This window comes from Dermochelys coriacea, chromosome 1 (assembly GCF_009764565.3).
Source record: "Dermochelys coriacea isolate rDerCor1 chromosome 1, rDerCor1.pri.v4, whole genome shotgun sequence".
NCBI classification, from domain to species: Eukaryota; Metazoa; Chordata; order Testudines; family Dermochelyidae; genus Dermochelys; species Dermochelys coriacea.
The window spans coordinates 148,978,544-149,004,525 of NC_050068.2; the positions used below are offsets into that span (position 1 = coordinate 148,978,544).

A 25,982-nucleotide genomic window follows, 5' to 3' on the forward strand; every position below is an offset into this window, starting at 1 on the left:
AATTGCCATGGCAAGTGAAGTGTTAATACCACCAACCAAAAGTTTACCTTTTTTTTTTTAAAGTACAGTTTTCCTCTTCACACCAATGTCAAACATGAATGATTTTTCCATCTCCCTGTATTACCTCTCCCTGACATTCCTGCCTCATGACATCTTAGGAATAGCCTTAAACAATACATGTAGAGCAAAATGCAGAGTTTTAGCTATGGTTAAAGAGACGCTCAATTCTATCTTTCGTTATTCATTGTCCATATGAAGTGAGCTTCTGGAGGGTAGGGGGAAGGATAACTACTTTCTCAAATGATGTGATGGATTCTGTTATAACTGCCCCATGCTTCACAACTATGATTTCTGTACATCATTAGTCAGCTTTAACCCATTATGTTCAGGTATGGACAAATGCTCTAAACCAGTGGTTTTCAACCTTTATTTCTGGTGACCCAGTTGAAGAAAATTGTTGATGCCTGCAACCCAATGGAGCTGGGGATGAGGAGTTTGGGGTGTGGGAGGGGCTCGGGCTGGGGCAGAGGGTTGGTGTGCAGGGGTGAGAGCTGCAGGATGGGGCTGGGAATTAGAGGTTCAAGGTGTGGGAGCACGGCTCAGAGCTGCGGCAGGGGAATGGAGTGCAGGGGGTGAGGGTTCTGGGATGGGGCTAGGGATGAGGGGTTTGGGGTGCAGGAGGGGGCTCTGGGTTTGCGGGGTACTCAGGACTGGGCAGGGGGTTGGGGTGCAGGGTTACCTCAAGCAGCTCCCAGTCAGTGGCGCAGCGGGGGTGCTCAGGCAGGCTTCTTGCCTGTCCTGGCACTGTGGACTGCACTGTGCCCGGGAAGTGGCCAGCAGCAGGTCTGGCTCCTAGACGGAAGCACACAAACGTCTCCACGTGGCTCTCGCCTGCAGGCACCACCACTCCCAGCTCTCATTGCTTGGGAACCGGCCAATGGGAGTGCGGAGCCAGTGCTTGGGGTGGGGGCAGTGCACAGAGGCCTGTGGCTCCCCCACCTAGGAGCTAGACCTGCTGTTGGCCGCTTCCAGGGCACAGCGCGGTGTCAGAATAGGTAGGGACTTGCCTGCCTTAGCTGGGTAGCACTGCCAATGGGACTTTTAATGGCCTGGTTAGTGGTGCTGACCAGAGCCACTGCCAGCCAGTGCCTTCTATTCTGCAGCCCAATACTGGTCACGACCCGCAGTTTGAAAACCGCTGCTCTAAACTGAGTGTGCCCATCAATCACATACATTTCTGCCAAACCAATCTCTATTTTACTTAAATCTCAAGTTGATATTTTTGGATAGCTTACTTGTGAGAAAGCAAGAACTTTCTAAAAAGACCCATTTATATTTTATGAAAAGCATACATTACAGAAGCGTAGAATGGAAAAGGTCGTCGACAAGTCATATAGTCCAGCCCTTGCAGCGAAGCAGGGCAACTATATCTAGATCATCCCTCTCAGGTGTTTATCTAACCTGTTCTTAAAAGCATCCAATGACAAATTCGACCACCTCTCTTGGAAGCCTATTTCAGTACTTAATTATCCTTATAGTTAGAAAGATTTCCTAATACCTAACCTAAATCCCCTTTGACTCCATTTAAGCCCACTACTTCTTATCCTATCTTGTGTGTTCATGGAGAACAACTGTTTACTGATGTCCAGTTTGTCCATCCTTCTTAAAATGTGGCACCCAAAACTGGACACAATACTCCAGATGTAGCATCACCAGTCCCTTATCTTGCATATGACACTCCAGTTAATATTCCTTAGAATATTCTTCAAAATTGTTAACTCATATTTAATTTGTGATACACTGTAACTCCCAGATCCTTTTCAGCAGTACTACAACCCTTTTTGTGTAGTTGTGCATTAGATTTTTTCCTTCCAAACTGTAGTATTTTGCACTTGAATTAGTTGAGTTTCATCTTCAGACAAATTATCCAATTTCACAAGATTATTTTGAATTCTAAACCTATCCTCCAAAGTGCTTCCAATCCCTCCCTGCATGGTGTCAGCTATAAATTTTATAAACAGTCTCTACTCCATTTTCCAAGTCATTAATGAATATATTGAATAGTATAGGGTCCAGACAGTCCATTGCGCAACCCCACTAGATACAGCCTCTCAACTTAACAGCAAACCATTGTGTACACTGAGCACAGATTTTTTCAACCAGTTGGGTATCCACCTTATAGTAATTTCATCTAGACCATATATCTCTAATTTTCTTATGAGAATGCCATGTGGGATTATGTCAAAAGCCTTACTAAAAACCAAGATAAATCACATCTATTGCTTTCCCCCTGGCCCCCTTCGAATAGGCCAATAAACCTTTTCAAGAAGGAAATTAAATTGGTTTGGAACAACCTGTTCTTGACAAATCCATGCTGACTCCTCCTCGTAATTCTATTATGCTCTAGGTGCTTATAAATTGATTGCTGAATAATTTGTTCCAATATCTTTCCAGGTATCGTAACTAAGATGACTAGTCTGTAATTTTCCAGGTCATCTCTGTTCTTTTTAAGTTACTATGCTTGTCCTTCTCCCGTCTTCTGGCATCTCTCCCAACCTCTATAAATTCCCTTAGATAATCGCTAATGGTTTTTAGGTTGCTTAAGTACCCTTGGGTGAATTTCGTCAGGTCCTGCCAACTTGAATACATTTAACTTATTAAAAATATTTTTAACCTGTTTGTGAAGGCAAATGCACACAGCAGTGCTGTCTAATGGTCAGGTGAAGGTATGGCAGGTACTCTTCCTCCCAGGCCTACTTCCTTCTTACTACTGTTCCATCCTGCTACCATTTGCCCTTTCAATGACTCAGCTCCCAGCCAGCTTAATTTTCAGGGTATTTAAAAAGTCCAATAATAGGGAAATCTTCAGGATGAGAGATTCAGGGCTTCCCTCTTGGGTTGGGGTTCTCATGATCCAAACCCTTATAACTTTGCAGTCTTCCCACATCTATGTTCCCCACTGTGGGACAGACTTATGTAGTTGTCCCTCTTTAGGGACTGGTAGAGGAGCCTGGATCCACCCTCTCCCTTGGGCTCTGATGCACGGTCTCAATGACAGATAGCGAAGTCCTGCACCCTGGGGTGCTATGTGTCTGCCTCCCCGGATCACTTCCTAGTTCCTACCCATCCACTCTCTTCCCACAGGGTAAAGTGAAGAATTAAACCCAAAGATAAAGTCTCTAACCTTCACAGAGTCACCCCCCTTCTTTGTAGGCTTGGTCAGTTCATTATAATTTGTCCTAAGGCAGCAAGAGCTCTTGTGGTGGTCCCTCCCACAGTTCTTCCTGTTTATTCTCCATACTCCTTGCATTTGTGTATAGAGATCTAAGATTTTGAGCAGATTTTCTCAGTGTTTTCCTTCTTGTTCTCCTATGACCCTATTGTAATTTCCATTCCCCTACCATCACACTGCCAGCCCTCTGTCAGGATCACTTTTTGTATACTGGTGGGCTTTTTCTCACATGCCTGCTCTGAGCCTAGGTTGGTGCCCTTCTCAGGATAGTGAGTCGGTGTCCCAGCACCATCCTGGATAATGAAAAAAACCTAAAGAAGAATTTTGGGGGTTGTTTTTACTTCAACATAGACAAAATTAATCTAACTTGAGTGACATTTACACATCTAGGGTAAAATCCAGTGCAATTTATGAAGAGATTTTTTCTCCCAAAGTGTTCCTGTTTTATCAACCAAAGAATAATGCTGCTATGAGCACAAGCAAGGAAGCAAACCGAGAATGCTGACCTTGTTAAGGCATTGGACTAAGTCTCTGGTGACCTGGTTCAATTCCTGGCTTTAACACAGGTTTACTGTATGACCTTGAGAATCCACCTAATTTTTCTTCATCTTAATTTCGTGCCTGTAAAATGAAGAAAGTAATACTTCCATACCTCCATAAAATTAATAAGTTGTTTGGATACAATGATGATGGGGGACTAGGATTAGATCACAACATAGAAAAAAGAAGTTCTGCTAGCTAAGTTTCACTGACAATATTTCAGATACTGCACCATGAAGCATCCAGCTTCATGTCTCTGACAACTCACTGTATAAGCAGTAGTAGGATGAATGTACTGGTATTTTTCCCTGTGCTGACCATAGGCAGATTCTTTCACCTTTATTCACATGGATTAGTACTTTACTCCATGAGTAGCCCCACTTCAATTGGACTGTATGGCCTCTACAAGGTGCAGCAGAGAATTTGCAGCTCATGGAGAGAAGGGGCTAAGGTGACTTTATGCCACAGTTGTGCACTCCCAATCATAGGCTGCTTTGCAGTCACTGGCACAATTTACACAGCACTAAGGCCTGATTAAGTTATAGTAGCCTATCACCATCCACCTATGGGCCAAAGAAACTCCCTAAAATCTTCTGTAAGCACTTTATGATGCAGCCCCACTCCTGACATGTCCCTCCTGTCCCCCAGACCAAGCCTTTCCATGCCACCTAACATCAAGGCTTGAAATGGGATCCCTGAAAGTCAACTTTAGGGTTGTCTCCCACTATACCTTTGCAGGGGAAATTCTCCTCCAGCCGGATCTGGAGTACTTATGCTGCTCCAGCCCTTTTACCTGGTATAAATGGGCCAGAAAGGGGTGACACTCTCACCCTAATAGTTTTGATTCTTTATATTCTGTATATTAAATATCACTATTCATCAGATACATTTACAGCTACACTCTGACATAAGGACAGTCAAATATTTTAAACCTTGTCTCTTTTTCAGTGCCTGTTCTTGTGCAAGTACTAAAATCTTTATAGTATCAGTGTGTTCTATTGTCACATCAGGCTAAAATAATTGGCAGCTTTCTATTTATAAGGTACAGTATTCATAGAATATCAGGGTTGGAAGGGACCTCAGGAGATCATCTAGTCCAACCCCCTGCTCAAAGCAGGACCAATCCCCAACTAAATCATCCCAGCCAGGGCTTTGTCAAGCCTGACCTTAAAAACTTCTAAGGAAGGAGATTCCACCACCTCCCTAGGTAACGCATTCCAGTGCTTCACCACCCTCCTAATGAAAAAGTTTTTCCTAATATCCAACCTAAACCTCCCCCACTGCAACTTGAGACCATTACTCCTTGTTCTGTCATCTGCTACCACTGAGAACAGTCTAGATCCATCCTCTTTGGAACCCCCTTTCAGGTAGTTGAAAGCAGCTGTCAAATCCCCCCTCATTCTTCTCTTCCGCAGACTAAACAATCCCAGTTCCCTCAGCCTCTCCTCATAAGTCATGTGTTAAAGTCCCCTGATCATTTTTGTTGCCCTCCGCTGGACTCTTTCCAATTTTTCCACATCCTTCTTGTAGTGTGGGGCCCAAAACTGGACACAGTACTCCACCAATGTCGAATAGAGGGGAACAATCATGTCCCTCGATCTGCTGGCAATGCCCCTACTTATACAGCCCAAAATGCCATTGGCTTTCTTGGCAACAAGGGCTCACTGTTGAATCATATCCAGCTTCTTGTCCACTGTAACCCCTAGGTCCTTTTCTGTAGAACTGCTGCCGAGCCATTCAGTCCCTAGTCTGTAGCGGTGCATGGAATTCTTCCATCCTAAATGTTAGACTCTGCACTTGTCCTTGTTGAACCTCATTAGATTTCTTTTGGCCCAATCCTCTAATTTGTCTAGGGTCCTCTGTATCCTATCCCTACCCTCCAGCCTATCTACCTCTCCTCCCAGTTTAGTGTCATCTGCAAACTTGCTGAGGGTGCAATCCACACCATCCTCCAGATCATTTATGAAGATATTGAACAAAACCGGCCCGAGAACCAACCCTTGGGGCACTCCGCTTGATACTGGCTGACAACTAGACATAGAGCCATTGATCACTACCCGTTGAACCCGACAATGTAGCCAACTTTCTACCCACCTTATAGTCCATTCATCCAGCCCATAGTTCTTTAACTTGCTAGCAAGAATACTGTGGGAGACAGTATCAAAAGCTTTGCTAAAGTCAAGGAACAACACGTCCACTGCTTTCCCCTCATCCACAGAGCCAGTTATCTCATCATAGAAGGCAATTAGATTAGTCAGGCATGACTTGCCCTTGGTGAATCCATTCTGACAGTTCCTGATCACTTTCCTCTCCACTAAGTGCTTCAGAATTGATTCCTTGAGGACCTGCTTCATGATTTTTCCAGGGACTGAGGTGAGGCTGACTGGCCTGTAGTTCCCAGAATCCTCCTTCTTCCCTTTTTTAAAAATGAGCAATACATAAGCCTTTTTCTAGTCATCTGGGACTTCCTCCAATCGCCATGAGTTTTCAAAGATAATGGCCAATGGCTCCGCAATGACATCCGCCAACTCCTTTAGCAGTCTCAGATGCAGCGCATCTGGCCCCATGGACTTGCGCTCGTCCAGCTTTTCTAAATAGTCCCAAACCACTTCTTTCTCCACAGAGGGCTGGTCACCTCCTCCCCATGCTGTGCTGCCCAGTGCAGTAGTCTGGACTACTCATCACCTGCTGTCAGAACTGGATAGGGGTTTTAAGATGTTATTTTTTCATTTACCCTTTATTCTACATTTCTCACCGTCACAAGATTTGAGAGACAAGGTGGGTGAGGTAATATCTTTTATTAGACCAGCTTCTATTGTTGAGACACACAAGCTTTTGACCTTACACAGAGCTCATGGGGCTCAAAAGCCTCTCTCTCTCTCTCTCTCTCTCTCTCTCTCTCTCTCACCAAAAGCAGTTGGTCCAATAAAAGGTATTACCTCACCCCACCTTGTGTTTCTAATATCCTGGGACCGACGCGGCTACAACTACACTAGATACATGTCACAACATTAAGAAATAATGTGGGCTCTGTTTCCAATAATGGTACTGGTGTTTGTTGCCCATTATCCAACAAGACATTACTTTTGACATTTGTTAAAGACAAATATAAACTACAAAACAGGGGGGAAACATTGAAAGCTCAAAAGATCAAGATAAGTCTTCATTTTAACAAGCTTCATTATTCCCCTTCTCTCTGAACTGTGAAGACTGTTTGAGGAAAAAAATCCTGCTTCTTTGTAAGTCTCTTCAGTGGTATCAAAGTTATTTGCTGGGAAATAGAATCAGTCAGCTTAAGTGATAGCTCTCAGTTGGCATTGTTAAAATCTGATCCTGTCTCTTCTTAGGACAAAATAGGACAGATGTACAAAGAGAGAGAAAGTGGACTAGCAAACCATAAGAAAATATAGCATCTGTCTCCGAGTTGTGCTATAGTTGCTAGAAGACCACAAGCACAGCACACAATCCAATTATCCACTCCTGGAACATTATTTACTCCCCTGGCTCTGGAAAATATTTGGCTAGGCTGTTCTTATTTTCTTCTCTCCATTTGTGCTTGGACAAAAATGTGATACAAAGTATTTTACAAAGAACTGGCTACTCAAAAATTATTTCAGTTTATCTAACTGATAAGAGCAAACAGATGCAAGAATAGGTTTGTTCTTTTGATTGCTTTGATCTGCAAAGAATCTGAGTTAAAGAAAGAGAAAGAAAACTGGTAAAAGGATCAATATGGTGGTAGAAATTGACACAATTGGGGGTGGGGGAGGGGGAAGGAGAGATATTAAGAAACTTAATTTCACAGATTTCAAAAGTTGCTCTGGTAATAGTTATGGAGCAGTGATACCATGTGGTCCATTTTCCTCACCTGGTCTTTTCAGGATCTCCTTTGGGATCAGAAAAAAATGCAATAGTGTGGTAGTAAACCCCTAGATATCAGCACATAATGGTGGTATTAATAAAGGTAGATGAGTAATTATCCTAAATTCCCTGCCAGATTGAGTAAGTTTCTCAAAAATGAAGCATCCAAAAGGGGTCATAAACAACCCTGTCCTACCAATAGCGACAAATAAAAACAAATTTCCAACATTGCATATTGGAGCACTTCCTCTCAATTGAAACTAGTGCTGATATACTGTTTTAGCAAGTTTGTAACTTGAAAAATCTTTATCAACAATTCCTTTAGTCTAAATACACGAGAAACAATGTGAAGCATTGAGAAACAAACAACGTGAAGCCTGCACTTCAAAAATGTCATGAGAGACCCCATTAAGAATGTTATTTGCAAAGCAAATGCCTTGATAAGCAGAGGCAAAGCTGAGGATATAAAATATGTTGGAGGTCAGTATTCTGACATATATGGGACTGAATAATGGCTCCTCACTGTCAAGACTGAAAAGAAGTTGGACAGCATTCATAATAAGCATCTCCAAACATTTGAAAACATCCATTGATACAAATTCAAGTCAAAGGAGCAGATTTGTTTTCTAACAAACAGGTCCCACACACAAACAGTTGCACAATGTTCTGTAAGGTGGTATAATCATTCACACTGAATGCCTAACAATTTCCCATTCATCATCAAAGAGAATCATGTTTGACTTGGACACAACAAAAACAGGATGGAAAAGACCTCCCAGAAGAACTAAACACAAGAGCTGGATGGCATCAATAGACACCTGTCCCTCACAGGCATCCTACCCTGTAATGCTTTGGCTCTGGACAGAACATCTGGGAAGTCCATTATGGTTTCGGTAGCCTCTATCCTGTCCAACAGACAGCATGAGAACTAACCTGAAGCACTCTAACTTACTCAGTTCCATTCTACAGTTGCTGTCTTTCAAACAGTTTCACAAATCATCTTCATGGGCTAAAAGACCTTTCCTGTCTCCTTTTATTCACTTTGGATTATTTATGATTTCAACAAAAGCAAAAGGTTCAGTACAGCTCATCATAAAATATATTTGGAATAACAGTTATTTCTTTATTGAATTAAACCATTGTAAAAATGCATCTCTGACACACAGATAGCCATTGATACTTCACATCTAGTACTATGTTCTGTAATTATACAATTACCATGTGGACATGACAGAGCTTCCTCCCACCCCCCAAGCGATTTTAGGAAGTAATATTGATATAAAAAAACAGTACACCTTCTGCTACTCCCTAAGATTCCATGATTGTAAAAAATTGTAGGATACAATTGGTTAAGTTATATTCTATTTGTTCTCTTCCTTAAAATAATATGTTCAGGTTCCCCCCCCCCCCCACACACACACACACACCTAAATTTCTTTGACTTGCAAGGTATTCTGTCCAGAGGATATGAAGAATTTCAAGAGTATGCTACCACCTACTTCCTTCTGGGTAGATTAGGCCTACAAAGTATTTAATATGGTGTTTTTGTTTTGGTTTGGATTTTTTGGGCAGAAAATGCATCAGAACTCTATAATTTAATTGCAAATGCATATTACTTTGCCAGAGGTTTCAGCCTCTTCCAGAGAATCCTATATATAAGAAGTACTTAAATTCCTTGGAAGTCTTAGTAAAATTTCTCTGTCTAATACTGCCAATTCTGATGGCTGAAAAAGCTGCTATCTCAACCTCCTCTGCAGTTAATGCTGATGCATCCTTTTGGGAGACAGGGAAAGGACACCCTCTGGATCAGCTCATGCGAAAATGAAGCTAATTAATATCCTCAAAATAGAACTGTTGCTGGAAAAAATAATGAACAGTAATTAGCAGTACTATGGCAGAAGTATCCTTATGGAATTATTCTTTAAAAAAAAAAAAACCCACCACACAAGAGCAAACAACAACACCCTATGCTTCATTATCGCCTGAGGATATGGTGTATAAAACACAGATGCATCAGGGAATGCAGTGTGATGGCATATTTTCCTGTATTGCTTACAAGACCCACATTTGCTAAACAAAACACAAGTAAAAATAGACAAACAGCATTAGGAATGCATGAAGAAATGTTTGTTTCACCCCAATGTATTAAAAATTCTTCAGGAAGCATTTTACCTATATAACTCCTATGATACTGTGAGGGTCATCTGAGAGAGTGATCTAAATTTTAAGAAAGCCAGTCATGCAGGTTTAAAATAGCAGGGTTTTTTTAAGCACTTTGGTGCTTTGCTAAAAAAAACAATTTCTCCCCCCCCCCCCGCCCCATACCTACAGTTGATTTAAAAAGACATGCAAGTTCCACATTTGGGGGAGTTTCTTTCCTTTCTTTTCCCCCTTGCCTCCAATACCGAATTCCTTGAAAGATTCCAAAGACAAATAAAGTACTAAATTCTAGGACAAAGAACATCAACATATTCATTTTAAACAAGAGTTCTATGTAACATGCATTTTTATTCAAATTATGAACAATCTAGAAATATTCAAAACATAAGCCAGAGCAGAACAAGATGCTTGTACACAGAGAATACAACCTAGAAAAGGCTCAAAGGGCATGCTTTAAATCCTGACATGCCCCCGCAAATATTTCCTTTTCTGCCATGGTACAGTACAGGACTTGTTTACATAACACATCTGCTACTACATAAACAAACCACCACATATTAACATTTCTTGACTATATATTTGTTTCATACCCAATTTAACCCTAGACTGGAAAAGCTTTCTAACCCTTATTGCAGTCTTCTGCCTTTTGCACCTACAGCCTGTCCTCATCCCAGTCCCACAACCCCCCATCCCAGTTCTCTCCAGGACCCCTCACTTCAGTTCTTGTCCCAGTGTCCCTCCCATTGACTTCTCCCATCCCTCATCCCAGTATCCCCAATCCTTTTGGCTCCACATCCCAGTCTCCTGCAACCTACTTGTCCCAGTCTCCTCCATCACCACTCTCCCAGGCCTGTTCCTTATCCCTCTTGTGCATGATAGTCACACTGCTTCTTCCTCCTCTTCACTTCCTTGGTGTCAGCAGGGGAACCTGAGACCACAAGGGTCTCCCTGATCTCAGTTTCTGTGTTCAATACCACAGCAGCCCAACAAACAGGAAGAACACTTTGAGGGAATGTCCTGCTCAGCCCCAGCAATCTTGGGCTGTAGCACGCCAAGTGCAGATTAATGCTGACAGACCCCCGACTCATCAATGAGCGGAATCAAAGCAGGGACTTCTGAAGCTTAGTGTATGAGCCTCTAATGCATGAGCTAAAAGCGACATGGCTCTTAGCCAAAGCTGTAGTAGACTCATCAATCTCTAGACAAGCAGAGCAGGTCCCTCTCTGAAACATTTAGATATGTTCTAATGGTAGCTTGTCTTCAAAGCATTCTAATTTTACCATCCTCAGACAATTCTTATATACATATATTACACACACACACACACGCTACTCTCCAGGATTATGGTAACAATAATATTGGTTTAGGGAAGAAAAATATTCATTTAATTTGTTCATAGACAATTTTTCTGTTCAAGGTTCTTTACAAAGAGAAAGCTGAAGGAAACACACGGTGTGATCTGGTTCCTGGAGTATCTTCGATTCAGGAGACTGACTTTTCTGGTACCACATCTATCATAGGCCTAGGCTGAGGATGAATACTCTCTCGGTCTTCTCTCAGAAGAACGATAACAAGAGATGCAGATTGCCAAAACAGAAAGCAAAGTGGTGTCCCAGAAACAGAAATCTAATTCTTATTAGAGTTTTTTTAACATTCTGATCTCATACACAGAGATGCTTCAGCGATACATAGAGTGAGATGCAGACTTCATATGAACTATCTGATCCACTGGCAGAAACCTAGCTCTAATTGTACATTCTCTGCTCCCACAACTGGCATGTGCAGAATTTTGTTTGCTCGTTTTGGGGGGGGCGGGGGAGGGAAAGAGGTGGGAAGAAGATTGTGGACGACCTTCCTGAGTTAGTTTAGGGGATGGTTACTAAAAAGGAGTAAGCAAAGCATTCACCTGCTGGGATACAGCAATTCCCTGAGGGCTCAGAGCACTGTTCCTTCCATGGATAACAGACCCGTTCTGGGTGCAACAATCTGTGATAAATGAAGAGGAGGGGGGGAAAAAGATAGATCCCTTTTATGGACACCTAGCCAGCCAGCCACTATAACATCTCTCTTAGTAGCCGTTCTCTAATTGATCTACCCGTAAATGGTTAAAAAGTCTCACTGCTATGCATAGGTAAAAGGAAGTGAGTTGACACCTGGCTAGAAATTTTTAAAATTGAAACAAGACTCCCCTTTTGTCTATCTGTTGTGGTTCTCCCAGGGAGAGGTGAAGAGGACAGCAGTTATGCTGTAAGAGCTTGGGCTTGGGTATAAAAAAAAAATCAGTATCATACCTAGAAACTACTCATTTAAATCCCCAGATATGTAAGTAGATCAGAAAATGTCTAGGAATGCGCAATTAGGTTTATTCCTTTTATTTTGTTATGGCTTGTGGATTCCCCTGTGCTAACCCCAGGTGCTTTTCTTTTGCTTGTAACCTTTAAGCTGGATCTCAAGAAAGCTATTTTTGGTGCTTAATCATAGTAGTTGCTCTTTTAAAAACTAGCAATAGCCTGAGTTCCCAAATGTATTTTCTTTCTTTTTTATTTATTAATAAAATTTACCTTTTTTTAAGAACAGAATTGGATATTTGTAACTTAAGAGGTTTGTGCCTATGTTGTTTAATTAGCTGGTGGCAATAGCTGATTTCCTTCCCTTTCCCCTCTCAGCTCTTCCCCGGAGGGTGGTGAAAGGGCCTGAGGGTACCCTACAGGAAGGAATTCCCAGGGCGCCTTCCTGGGCTCTCAAAGGGGTTCTGCACTTGGGTGGTGTCAGCATTTACCAATCCAAGGTCAGAGAAAAGCTGTAGCCTTGGGAGTTTAATACAAGCCTGGAATGTCCAGTATTAATTTTTAGAATCCTTGTGGGCCCCCACCTTCTGCACGCAAAGTGCAACAGTGGGGAATTAGCCTTGACAGTGTCGGATGTGGTTTTCATAATAAATAGGAAGAACACAATCAGTCTTATCCCAGAGAGAGATTCTCCACGGAGAGCCATGTTTCTATGTGCACTGCCCATCAGTGGGAGATCCACACAAGAACTTACGTAGCAGAATTCATTTTCACAGAGTGGCTGCTGCACCTGGAAACCTCTCACACATTGTTATTCAATTTGGTGGGCTGGTGATTGACCTCTCTGTTGTGGAAAGAGTAAATGAAACGTGTTCTGTAGCCTCAGGACCCAGAATGTGAGTTGGTAAATTCTCTCTTGCAAAGCTGGGCAAGGTCCCTGCTATAGGTCTTCCCACTATTCCACAGGACAATACAAAAGATAGGAACAAGAATGACAGTGAAGGATAGGTCAATGGCTATTAGCCAAAATGGTCAGGGATGTAATCCCATGCTCTGGATATCCCTAGCCTCTGATGGCCAGAAGCTGCCAATAGATCACTCTTTATTCCCTCTGAAGCACCTGGCATTCACCAGTCAGAAGGCAGGATACTGAACTAGATGAACCATTGGACTGACTCAGTATGGCTATTCTTATATTCTTAAGGATTAATGTTCATGCTTTTCTGGCTGAAGAGGCTTTGGCTCTGAGGTTTGATTAACCGAAAATTGGATCTTCCAATGTCTCTTCCCTCACAGAGGAGGTCTACTATTGCAAGATCAATCTTCCATCCAAGACAAAGACAGGTTTAAAAGGAATACTTTGATGAAGTGATCATTGCTTTCGTGGACCCCAGAAGAGAAGCCAACAAATATAACTTACTCTACAGGCTGGTGCCAAATCTACACCAAATCATGTTAAAAAAAAGTGGGGGGATTTCATATGCAGCAGCACTGATGCAGATTTTGTTGTACAACAAAATAAAGGACTCAGGCAGTCAGCACAGAGGTGGTTGATCTCCTGCTTGCTGAAGACCAGAGCTCCTTAGAGCTGCATAGGGGCTCCGCTTAGGAAAGGAGTAGATCTGGTAGATTCCCATTACATAAAATCACCAATAATTTTTCCTCATGAGAAGATAGCATAGTATCTGCAGGAGTTACTTTAGCTCCAATAACAGCTTCAGAACTGCTACAGTATGAGGCAACACAGGCAAAGGGGGGAAAATTACTCTCCCCGGTGGATCTCCTCAGTGTACAACCAGTTCACATGCACAGTGCATTGACAACAGGATTTAATTCAACTCAGGATTTAATTCAACTCAGAATTGTTACGGAAGTGACAAACACAACAAACAGTGACCTTCTAATGCTATCTCTAAAGAATCTTTTTTTCAGAGCATAACCAACTTAAAGCAAAGTCAATGGTTTAATCCAGGGATGAGATTCAGCACACAGGCTGACCTAAATTCTGACATATTAAGTTTAAATAAATGTTTAGTCAGACATTTATCTTTCCTTGTGTCTCTGATCCTAGCTAAAAATCAGCCATCTTTTGTTGCATAGAATCTCTTCCTCCTATTCCATTTCAAATCCAGACTTCATTCTCCAAGCAATGATTCTAGCTGATTGATTACTTGTCTGATTAAAAATAAAGTCCAATACCTACCATATTTCAGCCAAAATGAAAGGCAGCAGTCTGACGTTACCTCCATGAAATAAAAATAGTGCAACTAATAATATTTTAGCAGATTTTCTTTAAAAAAGCTCTATCAACCCCAGAGTAATGACCATACTTAGCACAAGGATACATTTTTTAACCCAACAGATCAAATAATCTATGGACATAATAATAAAATTAAATTAACCTTTAACTATTTCTGAAATTGTCTCAGTTATTAAAGATAAAAGGAGCTGATAGACTCTGCTGAATTTTTATAAGCAGATATCCTCCATTTTAGAATTTTAATTAGCAATGAATATTACATTTATAAAAGGTTATCTTCCATACTCCTGTGTTGCCCGCAAATTATAAATTTATTCCTAACATTCTCCAAAAAAAATGTATAGCCCAGTTTTATTGATAAATGTTGTCAAGTTTAAATGGTTCTTTGATTAATCTAATTAACTTTAATAAAAAAGCACTACACATTAATACATATATTATGAAATTATTGTGAACCATCTGCACCCCCAATTTTGTGGAAAATGGGATCCAAACCCAATTCTGAACATTATAGCATGGCTGGGGTTTTTTTCTGGTATTGAGTGGCCAAGAACTGTAGACAATATTAGGCATCTTCAAAAATTATCTGGAAGAGGTAAAGACCATGACTAATATAACTAGCACTCTTAATTTTGTCTGGCATACTAAATTAGGAGGGATAGTAAATTCCAGTGAGGAGAGAGAATATGCAGATGATTAAAGAGGTTAGAGATATGGGTAGGAAACAACAGGATTCAACCTGGATAAATGTTTTGAAACATTCATGGGAGGGATTTCTTTGGGAAACATTAGTGCTAGAACACACAGTCATTAACAACGGACAGAAAAGTCTACATGAGCTTGCATTGTGATACGATTTATTCTGGCATGCTTGTACAGTGATATGTCACAGAACAGAATGATACCTAGCAAATAGCATACTGAGTCAATGCAATAGGAGAAAAAATATTTACAAAACAAAAACATTTAGTGAATTCAGAAAAGAACAATAAAGCAAGATGGAGAATTTTGATAAGTCTACAGGTATTTGAAAGGAGTAAGTAGCAGGAGAGCGAGTCTGATTGTTTAAGGTGGACCAAGAGATTATCTCTAGGAGTAATGTGATGAAATTAAGCAAGGGAAAATTTAGAATGAATATGAGGGGGAATTTTCCGATGTTGAGCTAAATAGCCCTCTTTTGTACAAGTCCCCATTGGAGAAGGTCAGGAAGGAAGAAAAGCCCACTGTGTTCTCATTGCAGCCGTTCTCCCACATATTTCCATTTGAAAGGAGCGAGTTCTCACACCTTTCAAAGTAGAGGTTCAGGAGGCCGAATCTACAAATCTCATGAGGTTCCCTGGAGGAAAGGGCCATGTGTTCAGGGGTCCTGTACCTCAGCATCTACCCAAAAACTACCCGCTCCACTATGTTTCCAGAGTAGCCATGCTACCACCAACTCTCCCAGCCTGGCTCCAGTGTAACAATGCTACCCTTGCTGAACTCCCATCTCCATCAATTAAGAGGATTCCTATATTCTGGAGTATCATTTAACAGTTAATGCAGCCTGAGGCATAGATGAGAAAGTGTGGAACCATCCAATTCTGATTCCAAAGTCATCACAACAAAGCTTCTATGTTCAAATTTCCTGTTGTCTTCATCCCTCATATTCTTAACCTGGGAACAGTTATATGATGGATAGCACATCTAGACCTGGGGGCTGTGGGGTGGAAATCATATTAACACTATTCACAATTGTCTTAGGTTAGATTTTATAACTAGAATACAACACAACTCAAATTTCACAGGCTGCATGTTTAAGTCTGGCAGTCAAAACAGAACAGAAGTCAAAAGTTTAAAATATGCACACGTGCACATTAATGTCCCCAGTGCCCATGATTAGTTTTATCATGCAAATGCCTGAAAATAGAACTAAAAAGTGACAGTTAATTGTACATATACAAATACACTAAAGATATTATCCTAACCATTTCCCAACTTCTATTCTTATGTTACAAGGTATTTTATGGATGTTCTCATCATTATAGTCCTTATATATTTTGTTTTAATTCATTTCTTCTTTCACTGGTTTTATGCATTTGGTCATATTGAATCATCTGCGGAGATGCACACTTTAGTTAGATTTTTTATTATTTGTGCTACTGTATTAATGCTAAGAAATTGTTTAATCATTACTAAAAAGAACACAAGTGCATGGTATGAATATATTATATATGCTTCCTTTTCTTATACACTTTTTACTTGTATTTACTCTTGAAGAATTGTGTATTTATAACAATAATAAATATAAATTGAAAAACTGAACAGCATATTAGGAAATATATAGTAGGAAACAATAAGAAGATGATAATTATACAATGTGATCAAAGACGACATTTTCCATCTCTCATTTTTGTAATAATCTCACCAAGGGTCTCTAATGACTTTTCTGATTCAACCTCATGGACTCTTCCATTCTCCTTGACCTTTTTAACTTTCAATATTATTGATCACTTCCCTTCTCATGGACAACCAGGCACCACCCTCTATATACTGTGTCTGTAAACTGAATGATCTTCCAGTCCCAAAATGACAGACCTCCACCCTCTTCTCCTATATGACCCACTTCATCCATGCCTAAAAGCTCTCATTGCCCAGTGGCCTCTTGACCTCCATTTCACAGAGGACAGGAGAATTAGTCCAGGACAAGTATAAATAAAAATCCCTCTGAAGGCCTCAATCATGCAACTCTTTCCATATAGCCACACTGCTGTTCCTGCCTGGAGACCAACTGACTTCAGTGGAGCTGCACAGAGGTGCAGTGTTGCACCACTATGCAAAGATCCCAATCCAGGAAATCATTTAAGCACATGCTTAACTTTAAAGATGAAATGAGTGTATTGAATTCAGTTCACAGCTTCATACATTTTAAGGCCGGAAGGGACCATTGTGATCATCGAACTCTGACCTTCGCCAAAATGTTTCCGAGAGCATATCCTTTAGAAAAACACTCGTCTTGGAATAAAAATTGCCAGTGATAAAAGATCCATCACGACCTTCGGTAAATTGTTCCACCATTATAAATGTATACTTTATTTGCAGTCTGAGTTTCTCTAGTTTCAAATTTCATCAGATCATGTTAGACTGAAGAGCCTGGTGTTAAATAGGATTGTTCATGTGCTAAGCATGTCCCTGGATCATGGCTTAATGCAGGATCATGGTGGAAAGAGGGTGAAAATTTACATCTCTCAGTGATTCTTACCTTATCTGTATCAATTTCATGGGGCGAAATTCATCCTTGTGCAGACAGTCAACACATAGCTTATATTTAAGTCACATTTAAGCCTCTTTAGTAAGGCACAGGCCTTGTGGACTCAGTTAAATTTCACCCTTAGAAGATCATCAGGGCATGGAACACCCTTTATATTTGTGTGCATGTCATGGAGCCCGTAGTCCTTCAGGGAGAATCATGCTGAACTTGTAAACTACACCTGGTAGAAGATGGATTAACCAATTAGGGATGGAGCAGCTGAATTCTATAAGAAAACTTCCTGAACAGGATAAGTAGGAATCTACTCAGGATAGGAAAGGAGATCCCAGGTGAGAGAAAGGAAGAGAGTTCTCTCCCAGCAGGAGGGCTGGACTACAGGCTGGTGGAATCCACAGGAAGAAGTGTAGACTTCTGTAGGGAAGGAGCCCCTAGTTAAGGCTTGGAGATAACTGTGGGAGTCCAAAGGAAGACTGTCAAAACCCTGGGGAAAGGAGACAGTAGGGGACCCCTACTTGTTAGCTTGGGAAAAAGACCTTGCAAGTGCCTTTGAAGAGGCTCCACAGTATGGGGTTGGCTGTGCCTGGAGACTTGAGCCACAGGAGTAGAGCTATCTGTTGGGGTGGGCCCATGGAACAAGGGGATCATGCATCCAGGGAAGCAGTCCTGGGATTGGTGTTCCAGAAATGAAACAATGAACAGAAGAGATCCATAGGGAGTGGGGTAGGTTGCTGTGGGGGACCTGTGAGTTAGGACCTATAAGAAACAAATACATAAAAAGTAAATAAAAGAGCCCAGCAGGGAAAAGCCTGTAGAGTCAGCACTCTGATAAGAGTGAGAAAACCGAGTTGAGACCAGGAGGGATGAAGGACCTTTTGTTTATGCCAACTGGGACATTGGAGTACACTGGAAAGGGTTTGACCTTCATGTGACTTGGCTGGAATGCTGAGCCACAGATGACATAGTGAGAGGCAGATAGCCTGTAGGAGGCACTGGAGCAGAAGATACATAATGTTGGCAGTATTGATGAAAGGGGGTACTCTAAGGGCATGCACACCGAGTACATACATTAATATTTCTAATGGTAATTCCAGAATACTTTTATATTCTTGCACCAGTGAGTGGTCGTTCATTTTTGATCTATAATACAGTAATTCCTTTGTTACTCTGACATACGGATATAATACAGTAAATTTTGTTTCTAGGAACTCAATGAATGCAGTGAGAAAGACAACACAGTCCACTTCTTTTGACCTTTCGCATTTCATGTCTTTTTAGATCTTTGCTCTTGGAATTTCTTTAATATATTTTCATTGGACCAAAGTATTTTTTCTGTATATTTTGAGACCAGCTACTCCATGTGCACTTTATTCAACTGGAAACCATTTAACAAGCAACATGTGAAATCAAGTATATGAAGTTCAAAGAGGGGACACAATTTGTGGGAGGTCAGGTCTCCAATACAGAGCTATGTGGATCACTTAGTAGACTGTATACAGGCAAACAGTGTGTGTTTTAATACAGCTAAATGTAAATGTATACATCTAGGAACAAAGAATGTGGACCATATGTACATAATGGGGGGCTCTCTATCCTGGGAAGCAGTGTGGCATATTCACACAAAATAGGTCATTAAGTCAGAGTTTATTCAAATGCTTTCTTGCTACTCAGAAGCAATCATAAAAACTAACATGAAAGCGTCTTTAAAAGTAATCAAAAGCAAAAGTGGATGGTAAACTTTACTGAGAAATACAATGATCAGCCTGGCAAAATTAAGCAGCCACGTGGTGAAGTTATCACAAATTCTTTTTCTTTACAAGTTAAGCAAATACAAAAAAAGCAGAGAAAAATAGAGCATCCATTACAGCCCGAAGTTTCATTTAAAAACACTTCCTTTTCCACATAGTATGAGTAGATTTATTATCACCTCTTTGACCTGAGCTATTTAATTATGTATAAACTACTTCACAGTCAATAATTTACAGGTTTTAATAGAAATATTAAGTGATTTGAAGGGTATTGCATTAGTAAGAAGCTGTCAAAAACAGGACCTTCATCTTATCAGTAGGATCATTTAAAACTAAAAGTGTGTTTTAATTTTCTGGAAAAGCAATTATGAAAGAAGTTTTAACATAGATCACAATGGAGTTACAGATTAAACACACACAAATTCAGCATTCCAAGTGGGTATTACAAATCCACCCATATTAGATAAACTGGCTATCACTGTAGTTATAGCTTGCCCTCAAAAATAATGGTAAAATACAGGTATATGGCTATGCACATTCAATACCACCTCGTCTCATTTTCAAAATTATGTTAGGTACTGCAGACAGATTGCTATTCCATTTCCTTCACTTAGACTGCAATATGTAGCGGCATAAAGAAAAAGAAGAACTAGAATTGTGCTTATAAGTGAAGTATGGCTTTTGTAATGTTATACTACTTCCACTGGTTGTCATGTTTCCACAGTGATGAATGCTTATAGATTAGTAAAATCAATGTGTTAGGACATGGAACAGTGTTGTGGGGAATAATTCAAACCCTGCTCTTGTATATATATTTTTAAAGGGCGTATTTAGGTATATACACCTAAACATTATCATTAAGAGTTCTTAAAAAGCCTTTCCTATTCAAGAGAGTTCCGTCTAGATTTATATTTTGTCTCTGGTTGCTGTGACACAGCCATTTTGGAAGTTGTGTTAGAGTGACCCACAATATCCAGAAACCATCATTTCTAATCGAAACAGCAATCACCTAGGAGACCATTCAAGATGGCCAAATGCAGAATATCCTGATAACCTTGATGATAAATGTCAATATTCCATGCAATCTTCATCCATTTGGTAGGCAGTGCTGAGGTAGCCTTATAACTGAAATGTGGGTTCACTATAGATGTGGATATGAAATGCCCAGATCATCTGAGTCTAGCAACATTACACTGTACTTCTTGCTAGGATGGAAATACCATGAAAACAGTCTGACCAGAACCCAAATATGCAAAATACAAAAAAATAATTGTGTGGGAACTTTTTTGAATCTCAGAAAAGGAGTGACTCTGCTTCACTTCATACTTTGCATGAAGGCTGAAGATGGGTTTTTTGTTTTTTTAAATTACCTAAACTTAAGAATGGTAAGAATCCATGAATTAGCATATGCATGTTTACTGTACTTATTGCATTAAATTTGAAAAAAAAAAGTTCAGGGCTATCTCAAAATTACTTTGAAAACCAGTCCCATCACCCTCTTTTTTTTTAAACCAAAGATACCCCTAAAAACATGACTTGAAAACCATGGTACATTCTTTTGGACATGTCATTGGTCATCTTATAAATCTATTTTTAAATATTAATAGTGAAAAGTTTAATTAACCTGGCAACTGGATGACTCAGAGCTTTGACAACAGGAATGGAGATTCCTCCAGATCTACTTTTATTGCCAGCTTGTGTGTCAGACTTCAGAAACCATTCTAATTTCCCAAAGGTACCACTGCTAGTGACCTACCAACCACGGAAAAGCCAGTCAGACTCTGATCAGCTTAAAACCAAGAGATACTAAAAGTATATGGTTGAACAGACAGAGCCCAATAATAATGTTCTACAACCAGTAACTTTATTGCTGTGAATTCTACAACTTTTATTTTTATAGACACTTTATCTAGATCTATTTTGAAATTTGGAACCACAAAGGGGAATGAAGGGAAAACCCATTTCCTTCCTTAAAAATATAAATATATTATATAATAATATCACAAAGTTGCACATTTTTCTTGTGCTGATGTAGCAGAAATTCCCAGGTTCTACCAAGCAGCCTTTCTGAATGCTATCAGTAGTACAAACTGCAACCTCTGTCTGATATCTCATCTGAAAAATATCCTATATCTCCCCTATAGGATATAATATAACAATGTCCTCTGAACACATTTCCATACCTTATGGTATTCAAGGAGACAACTATCTTTCCACAGTATATTCCCCTGATGGGTATCCTGTATGGGATTGAGCTCGAGAAGATAAGTGAGAAAACTACTGGATACCTATCATTACTGGGTACATATAGTATGGGAAGAGCGGGCTGATTTTCTTATGAAATATAGGGTAGAGATTTTTTCCTCCCTTCATTGAGCTATAGATAGAAATTGTATGTGATAAATGCATATAAAGCAATTCATTTGTGTAGAATCTAGTACTGTGGTATAGCAGCACATAGAATCAAGATCAAACAGAAAAAGCTGTCTCATTATCACCTAATAAAGGTTCAAAAAGCTCATAAACCACTGCAAACTAGGGAGAAAACCACTGAAGACATGAACAGATTAAATGATGAAGTTGTATGAGACTACATAGTAAACCATTAGGGAAGTGGACAATTATTTAGTCGAAAGACAACTACACAGATACTGTTGTAGGACTAAAACAAGTAGGCTCAATCCCAGCAGGCACAAGTTCATTAAAAGAAAATAACCATATTTGTTTATTGCTAGAGGGGAGCACACAAGCAGCAACACTAGCATCAGGAGGTGAAATGCCACATTCACTCAGAATCAGTTCCTGAACCAGGAGGAGTCAAACTTTTATGGGAAGAGCCGCATCCTCTGAAGATGACAACCTACATGGATTTTTTTTCCCATTTTTCTACTAAATCCTTGGTGATGAGGACTTAAAAATTAACACACTATACAGGTAGAGTATTTCCCCTGTCCTACTTAATACTATGTCTAAAGGCAAGATATGATGTTCCGAGTCAACAAGTCATTGTTTAAACATTTTTAGCACCACATTAAACTGAATAGCAAAACACAAGTTGTTAAAGTAAGCAAGATCAATAGAACCATAGGGGCATTTTGGTAAAATACTGAAAAGTTTATCCTCCTCCCCGCATCCAAAACTGCAAAAGAAATAATATGAAAACCACTGTACTTCACAGGACACCCATTTTATTTATTGGGTTAGCCTGACTACTTATGATGAGTATGTATGAAGAAGCAAGTGAAATATCTGAGTCCAGAAATATTATGCAAGCAGTACCAATTAATCATCAAATTCCATTAAGTATTAACATATATGCTGTATAGTATACTATATTTGGGTGGTTGTTCATAAAAACACAAAAAAAACAATTTGGTTAAAAGTAGTACAACTATTAATAATTATAGCTATTGAGAAATCATAGGTAAAATAATCCTTTTGCAGTTACACCACTATTTAAATTAGTTAAGGAATGCCAGAATCCCTCAGTTATCAGCAAAAAAGTATGAAAAACAGAAGCTTTGTGTGCATCTCAGCCATCTCCAAATTACTGTGTTCTGTAGTAATATTTTTATGTAAATATAATTTCCATATGCTGTACCTATTTAAATTTTAAAATGAATTGCTGAATTTAAATGACAAAACAGTCATAATCTGTATTTCCATCATATTTCAGGTAAAATTTATCATCATCAGATATTCACAAAATCTGAATGGTGAGGAGTAGGTGCCAGGAAAAAAAAATCAATATATTTTTCACTGATGGAATCTCAAAGGATAGTATGAAGTCTTTAAATATCTTAGCCTCATAATCATAAATCTCTTGCTATAGAAGGTCACTATGAATCAAATAGTCACACTTAATCAAGTAGCAAAACCCATAAGGTGTGTGTTTGATAAAGCGATTTTGTTCACAAGAGAAATACTTAAAAAGGCAGAAGATGCACAAAAAGAGACCTTAATAGTAGATGCATAATCTTGTGCGCTATATTCTACGATGCATAAATTACCAACACAATTAACTGTTGGTAATGCAAATTTTATTGCTGAAATTTAACAAATCAATTTATAGAACTACCTGCTTTAAAACACACTTCTACTATAACAAATTATTTATTACTTAAAGCAACCCCCACCACACTAATCACCTATAACATGGAAAAGTATGTATGTCAACCACCTGAATGCATAGGAACTAAAAATATTGAGAGTATAATTTCTGTAAAATTGTAAAATCCAGCCTGACGAATACAAATGCACTTCTGTGTTCTTTTATGATAGGCTTTGGCAGGCTGTGCTTAACTCAACTCAACTATTGCTTGAATTTTACATCACCCCCCTACAGGAATTTGGATTTAAAAAAAAAAGAAGCTGTTTAATAGCAACCCATGGGCATATTATACGATGGTACAATCCAAAAAATGTCTGCCCCATGAAGATACTCAAACATATATACTCCACCTACTGTTTCAAGCCAGTCACCATTAGCATCGAAATACTGTAGAAACATAGGCCAATACTTTAAAGGTGGGTGGGTCTAAAGTCTGAATCCATATTTAGGCCAGATTTTCAAAGGTGCTGAACACCTGCAGCTCCTCCTATGGGCAATAAGAGCTGTAGGTTCTCAGAACCTTAGGCCAGGGGAGGGGGAAGAGAAATCAGCCTACTTATTTAGGTAGCTAACTTCAAGTGCACACATTTGAAAATTCTGGCCAATCTGAATGTTTTGACCTAAATCCTTTAGTTCTGGGAAGTTTATATTAAACTATTTTAATTGAGAGAGAACTTAATCTTGAATTTATGCTACCTCTGAAAACGTTAACTCCTGGTGCAAAGAAATCAAACTCATTTTCAGGCAAATACATGAAGAGTTGATGTTTAGCTACAAACTAATGCACGATTGCCACTGACCTTCAGGATCAAGGAGTTTCTCAATACCCAAGTGCCATTTGGCAGTGCTGAAGGCATGGTCTAACCGTTTTACAGCTGATTGTTGGCAAGCCACGCTGTTCCAATCAAACAGATCTGGCCTAAGAAAGGGGGAAGGGGAGGAGGAGGAGAAGAGGAGAAAAAAGAAAAGCACAATTATCACTCAATTTTTATTTCCCTTTGACATTCAATTTAATTCTAGATTTTGATGGTATCAAACAACAAATTTTATATAAAAATACATAAATCTCAGCAGAATACAATGATGTAAATTCAATCAAACAAGTCAGCTGATCAGTGAAGCGGTAGAGAACAATTTAAGTGTTTCATAAACAGAGGCAGAACCACTAAGATTGAATTACAGTTTAGATATACAATCTACGGCCTTGTATGATCACTTGTAGCATTTACAATATAAATATTTTTAATACTTTGCTAGCCTTGATATTTCAAGTAAGAGGTATCCATGGAAATCTGAATTTGTCATCAGGCACACTAGAAAAAAAAGTTTAACCTGGTATACAGAAGTTTAATCACTGTGCATATAATATGGAGAAACACAACACAATTACATTATTTATGACCTGAATATATATATACACAATGTTCTAAAATCAAAGAGTTTAAATACAGGATTTTACTTTGGAATAAATCAGAAAGGCTATCTGCTAAAGTTAAAAGCCTATGAGTGGGGTTGGCATACATAATTGTGTTATTTAGTAAATAAAGGGAAATTTTAATTTCAAAAAGTCTCTCCAGTTAGAATCTTTCTGAAGGCAAAGCAGCAGGCTATGTTTTAGTGAAATAAAAATCTATATCCTACTGAAATGGCCTCAGCTAAGCAGAGGCAAGGGATACTATTTATTTACTAACAGTTTTACCAATTATTCAGTTACCTAAACTCTGATGTTTTTCTGGGGAGGAAAAGAGTGATTTTCATGGTCGCAAATTTCTCAAAAGCGGCACTGTAAATTGCTAAAACTACTGAAATGTGTGTGTGAGTGAGTGTGTGTATTTAATGTGCCTGTCATTGTAATATAACCCTCAGTATAATTGACCTGACAATTATACAAATATCAGTAAACAGAAGGCAAATGAGCTTCTAAAGAGACATCTCTCTCCCCAAATATAAGATTTCACCTTGCATACAGTACTGGTTGCTTATCCTTATAAGTTTAAGGATAAGCCTTATGAATTTGCATGATGGCAACAGTAAATTTAGGTGAAACTTGGATGATGGCATCAATGTGGTTACTGTATCAATATATTGACATGGATTTTTTTCATATGTCCACAGTTGTAGTCTGAACACTTTCGATCTCTCTACTGTTGTTTTGTACAGGCTTTAATGCTAAAAGTCTTAATCACATTGGGTAAATGTTTTCAGGATCAGGCTCTAAGTACAAAAAAAAGTGTGGAGGCTGAGATCACTACAGTGGCATACAATGAAGGCTGAGGGTTTTGTTGCATGAAAAGAAATTTGCAGCCTATATGCATGTGGTAATCAGTGGTACATACGGGTCAGAATTCTATACTTCACCTTACCTGATGATTTCTGTGTGTTTCAAAGTTTTCACCACATGAGCAACTGTATGTGTCATTTGGAGCACATTTTAACTGCTACCTAATAAAGTTTGTTTGGGTTAATTAAAAACTAAGTTTATAGGACTCTGAATACAGCACTTAAATATGCTCTTCCCTAATCAGGTTTCAGAGGGGT

General features: G+C 39.4%; 1 protein-coding gene across 9 annotated transcripts in view; it reads right to left on the reverse strand.

The window, feature by feature from the left end:
- DMD (dystrophin) overlaps positions 1-25,982 on the reverse strand; it is a 1,935,994-nt gene that overhangs the window by 1,468,741 nt on the left and 441,271 nt on the right. For all 9 annotated transcript variants that reach the window (XM_043505382.1, XM_043505371.1, XM_043505378.1 and 6 more), the window contains exon 7: positions 24,245-24,363. In XM_043505382.1, coding sequence (XP_043361317.1) covers positions 24,245-24,363 — 119 coding nt within the window. The remainder of the gene's footprint in view (positions 1-24,244; positions 24,364-25,982) is intronic.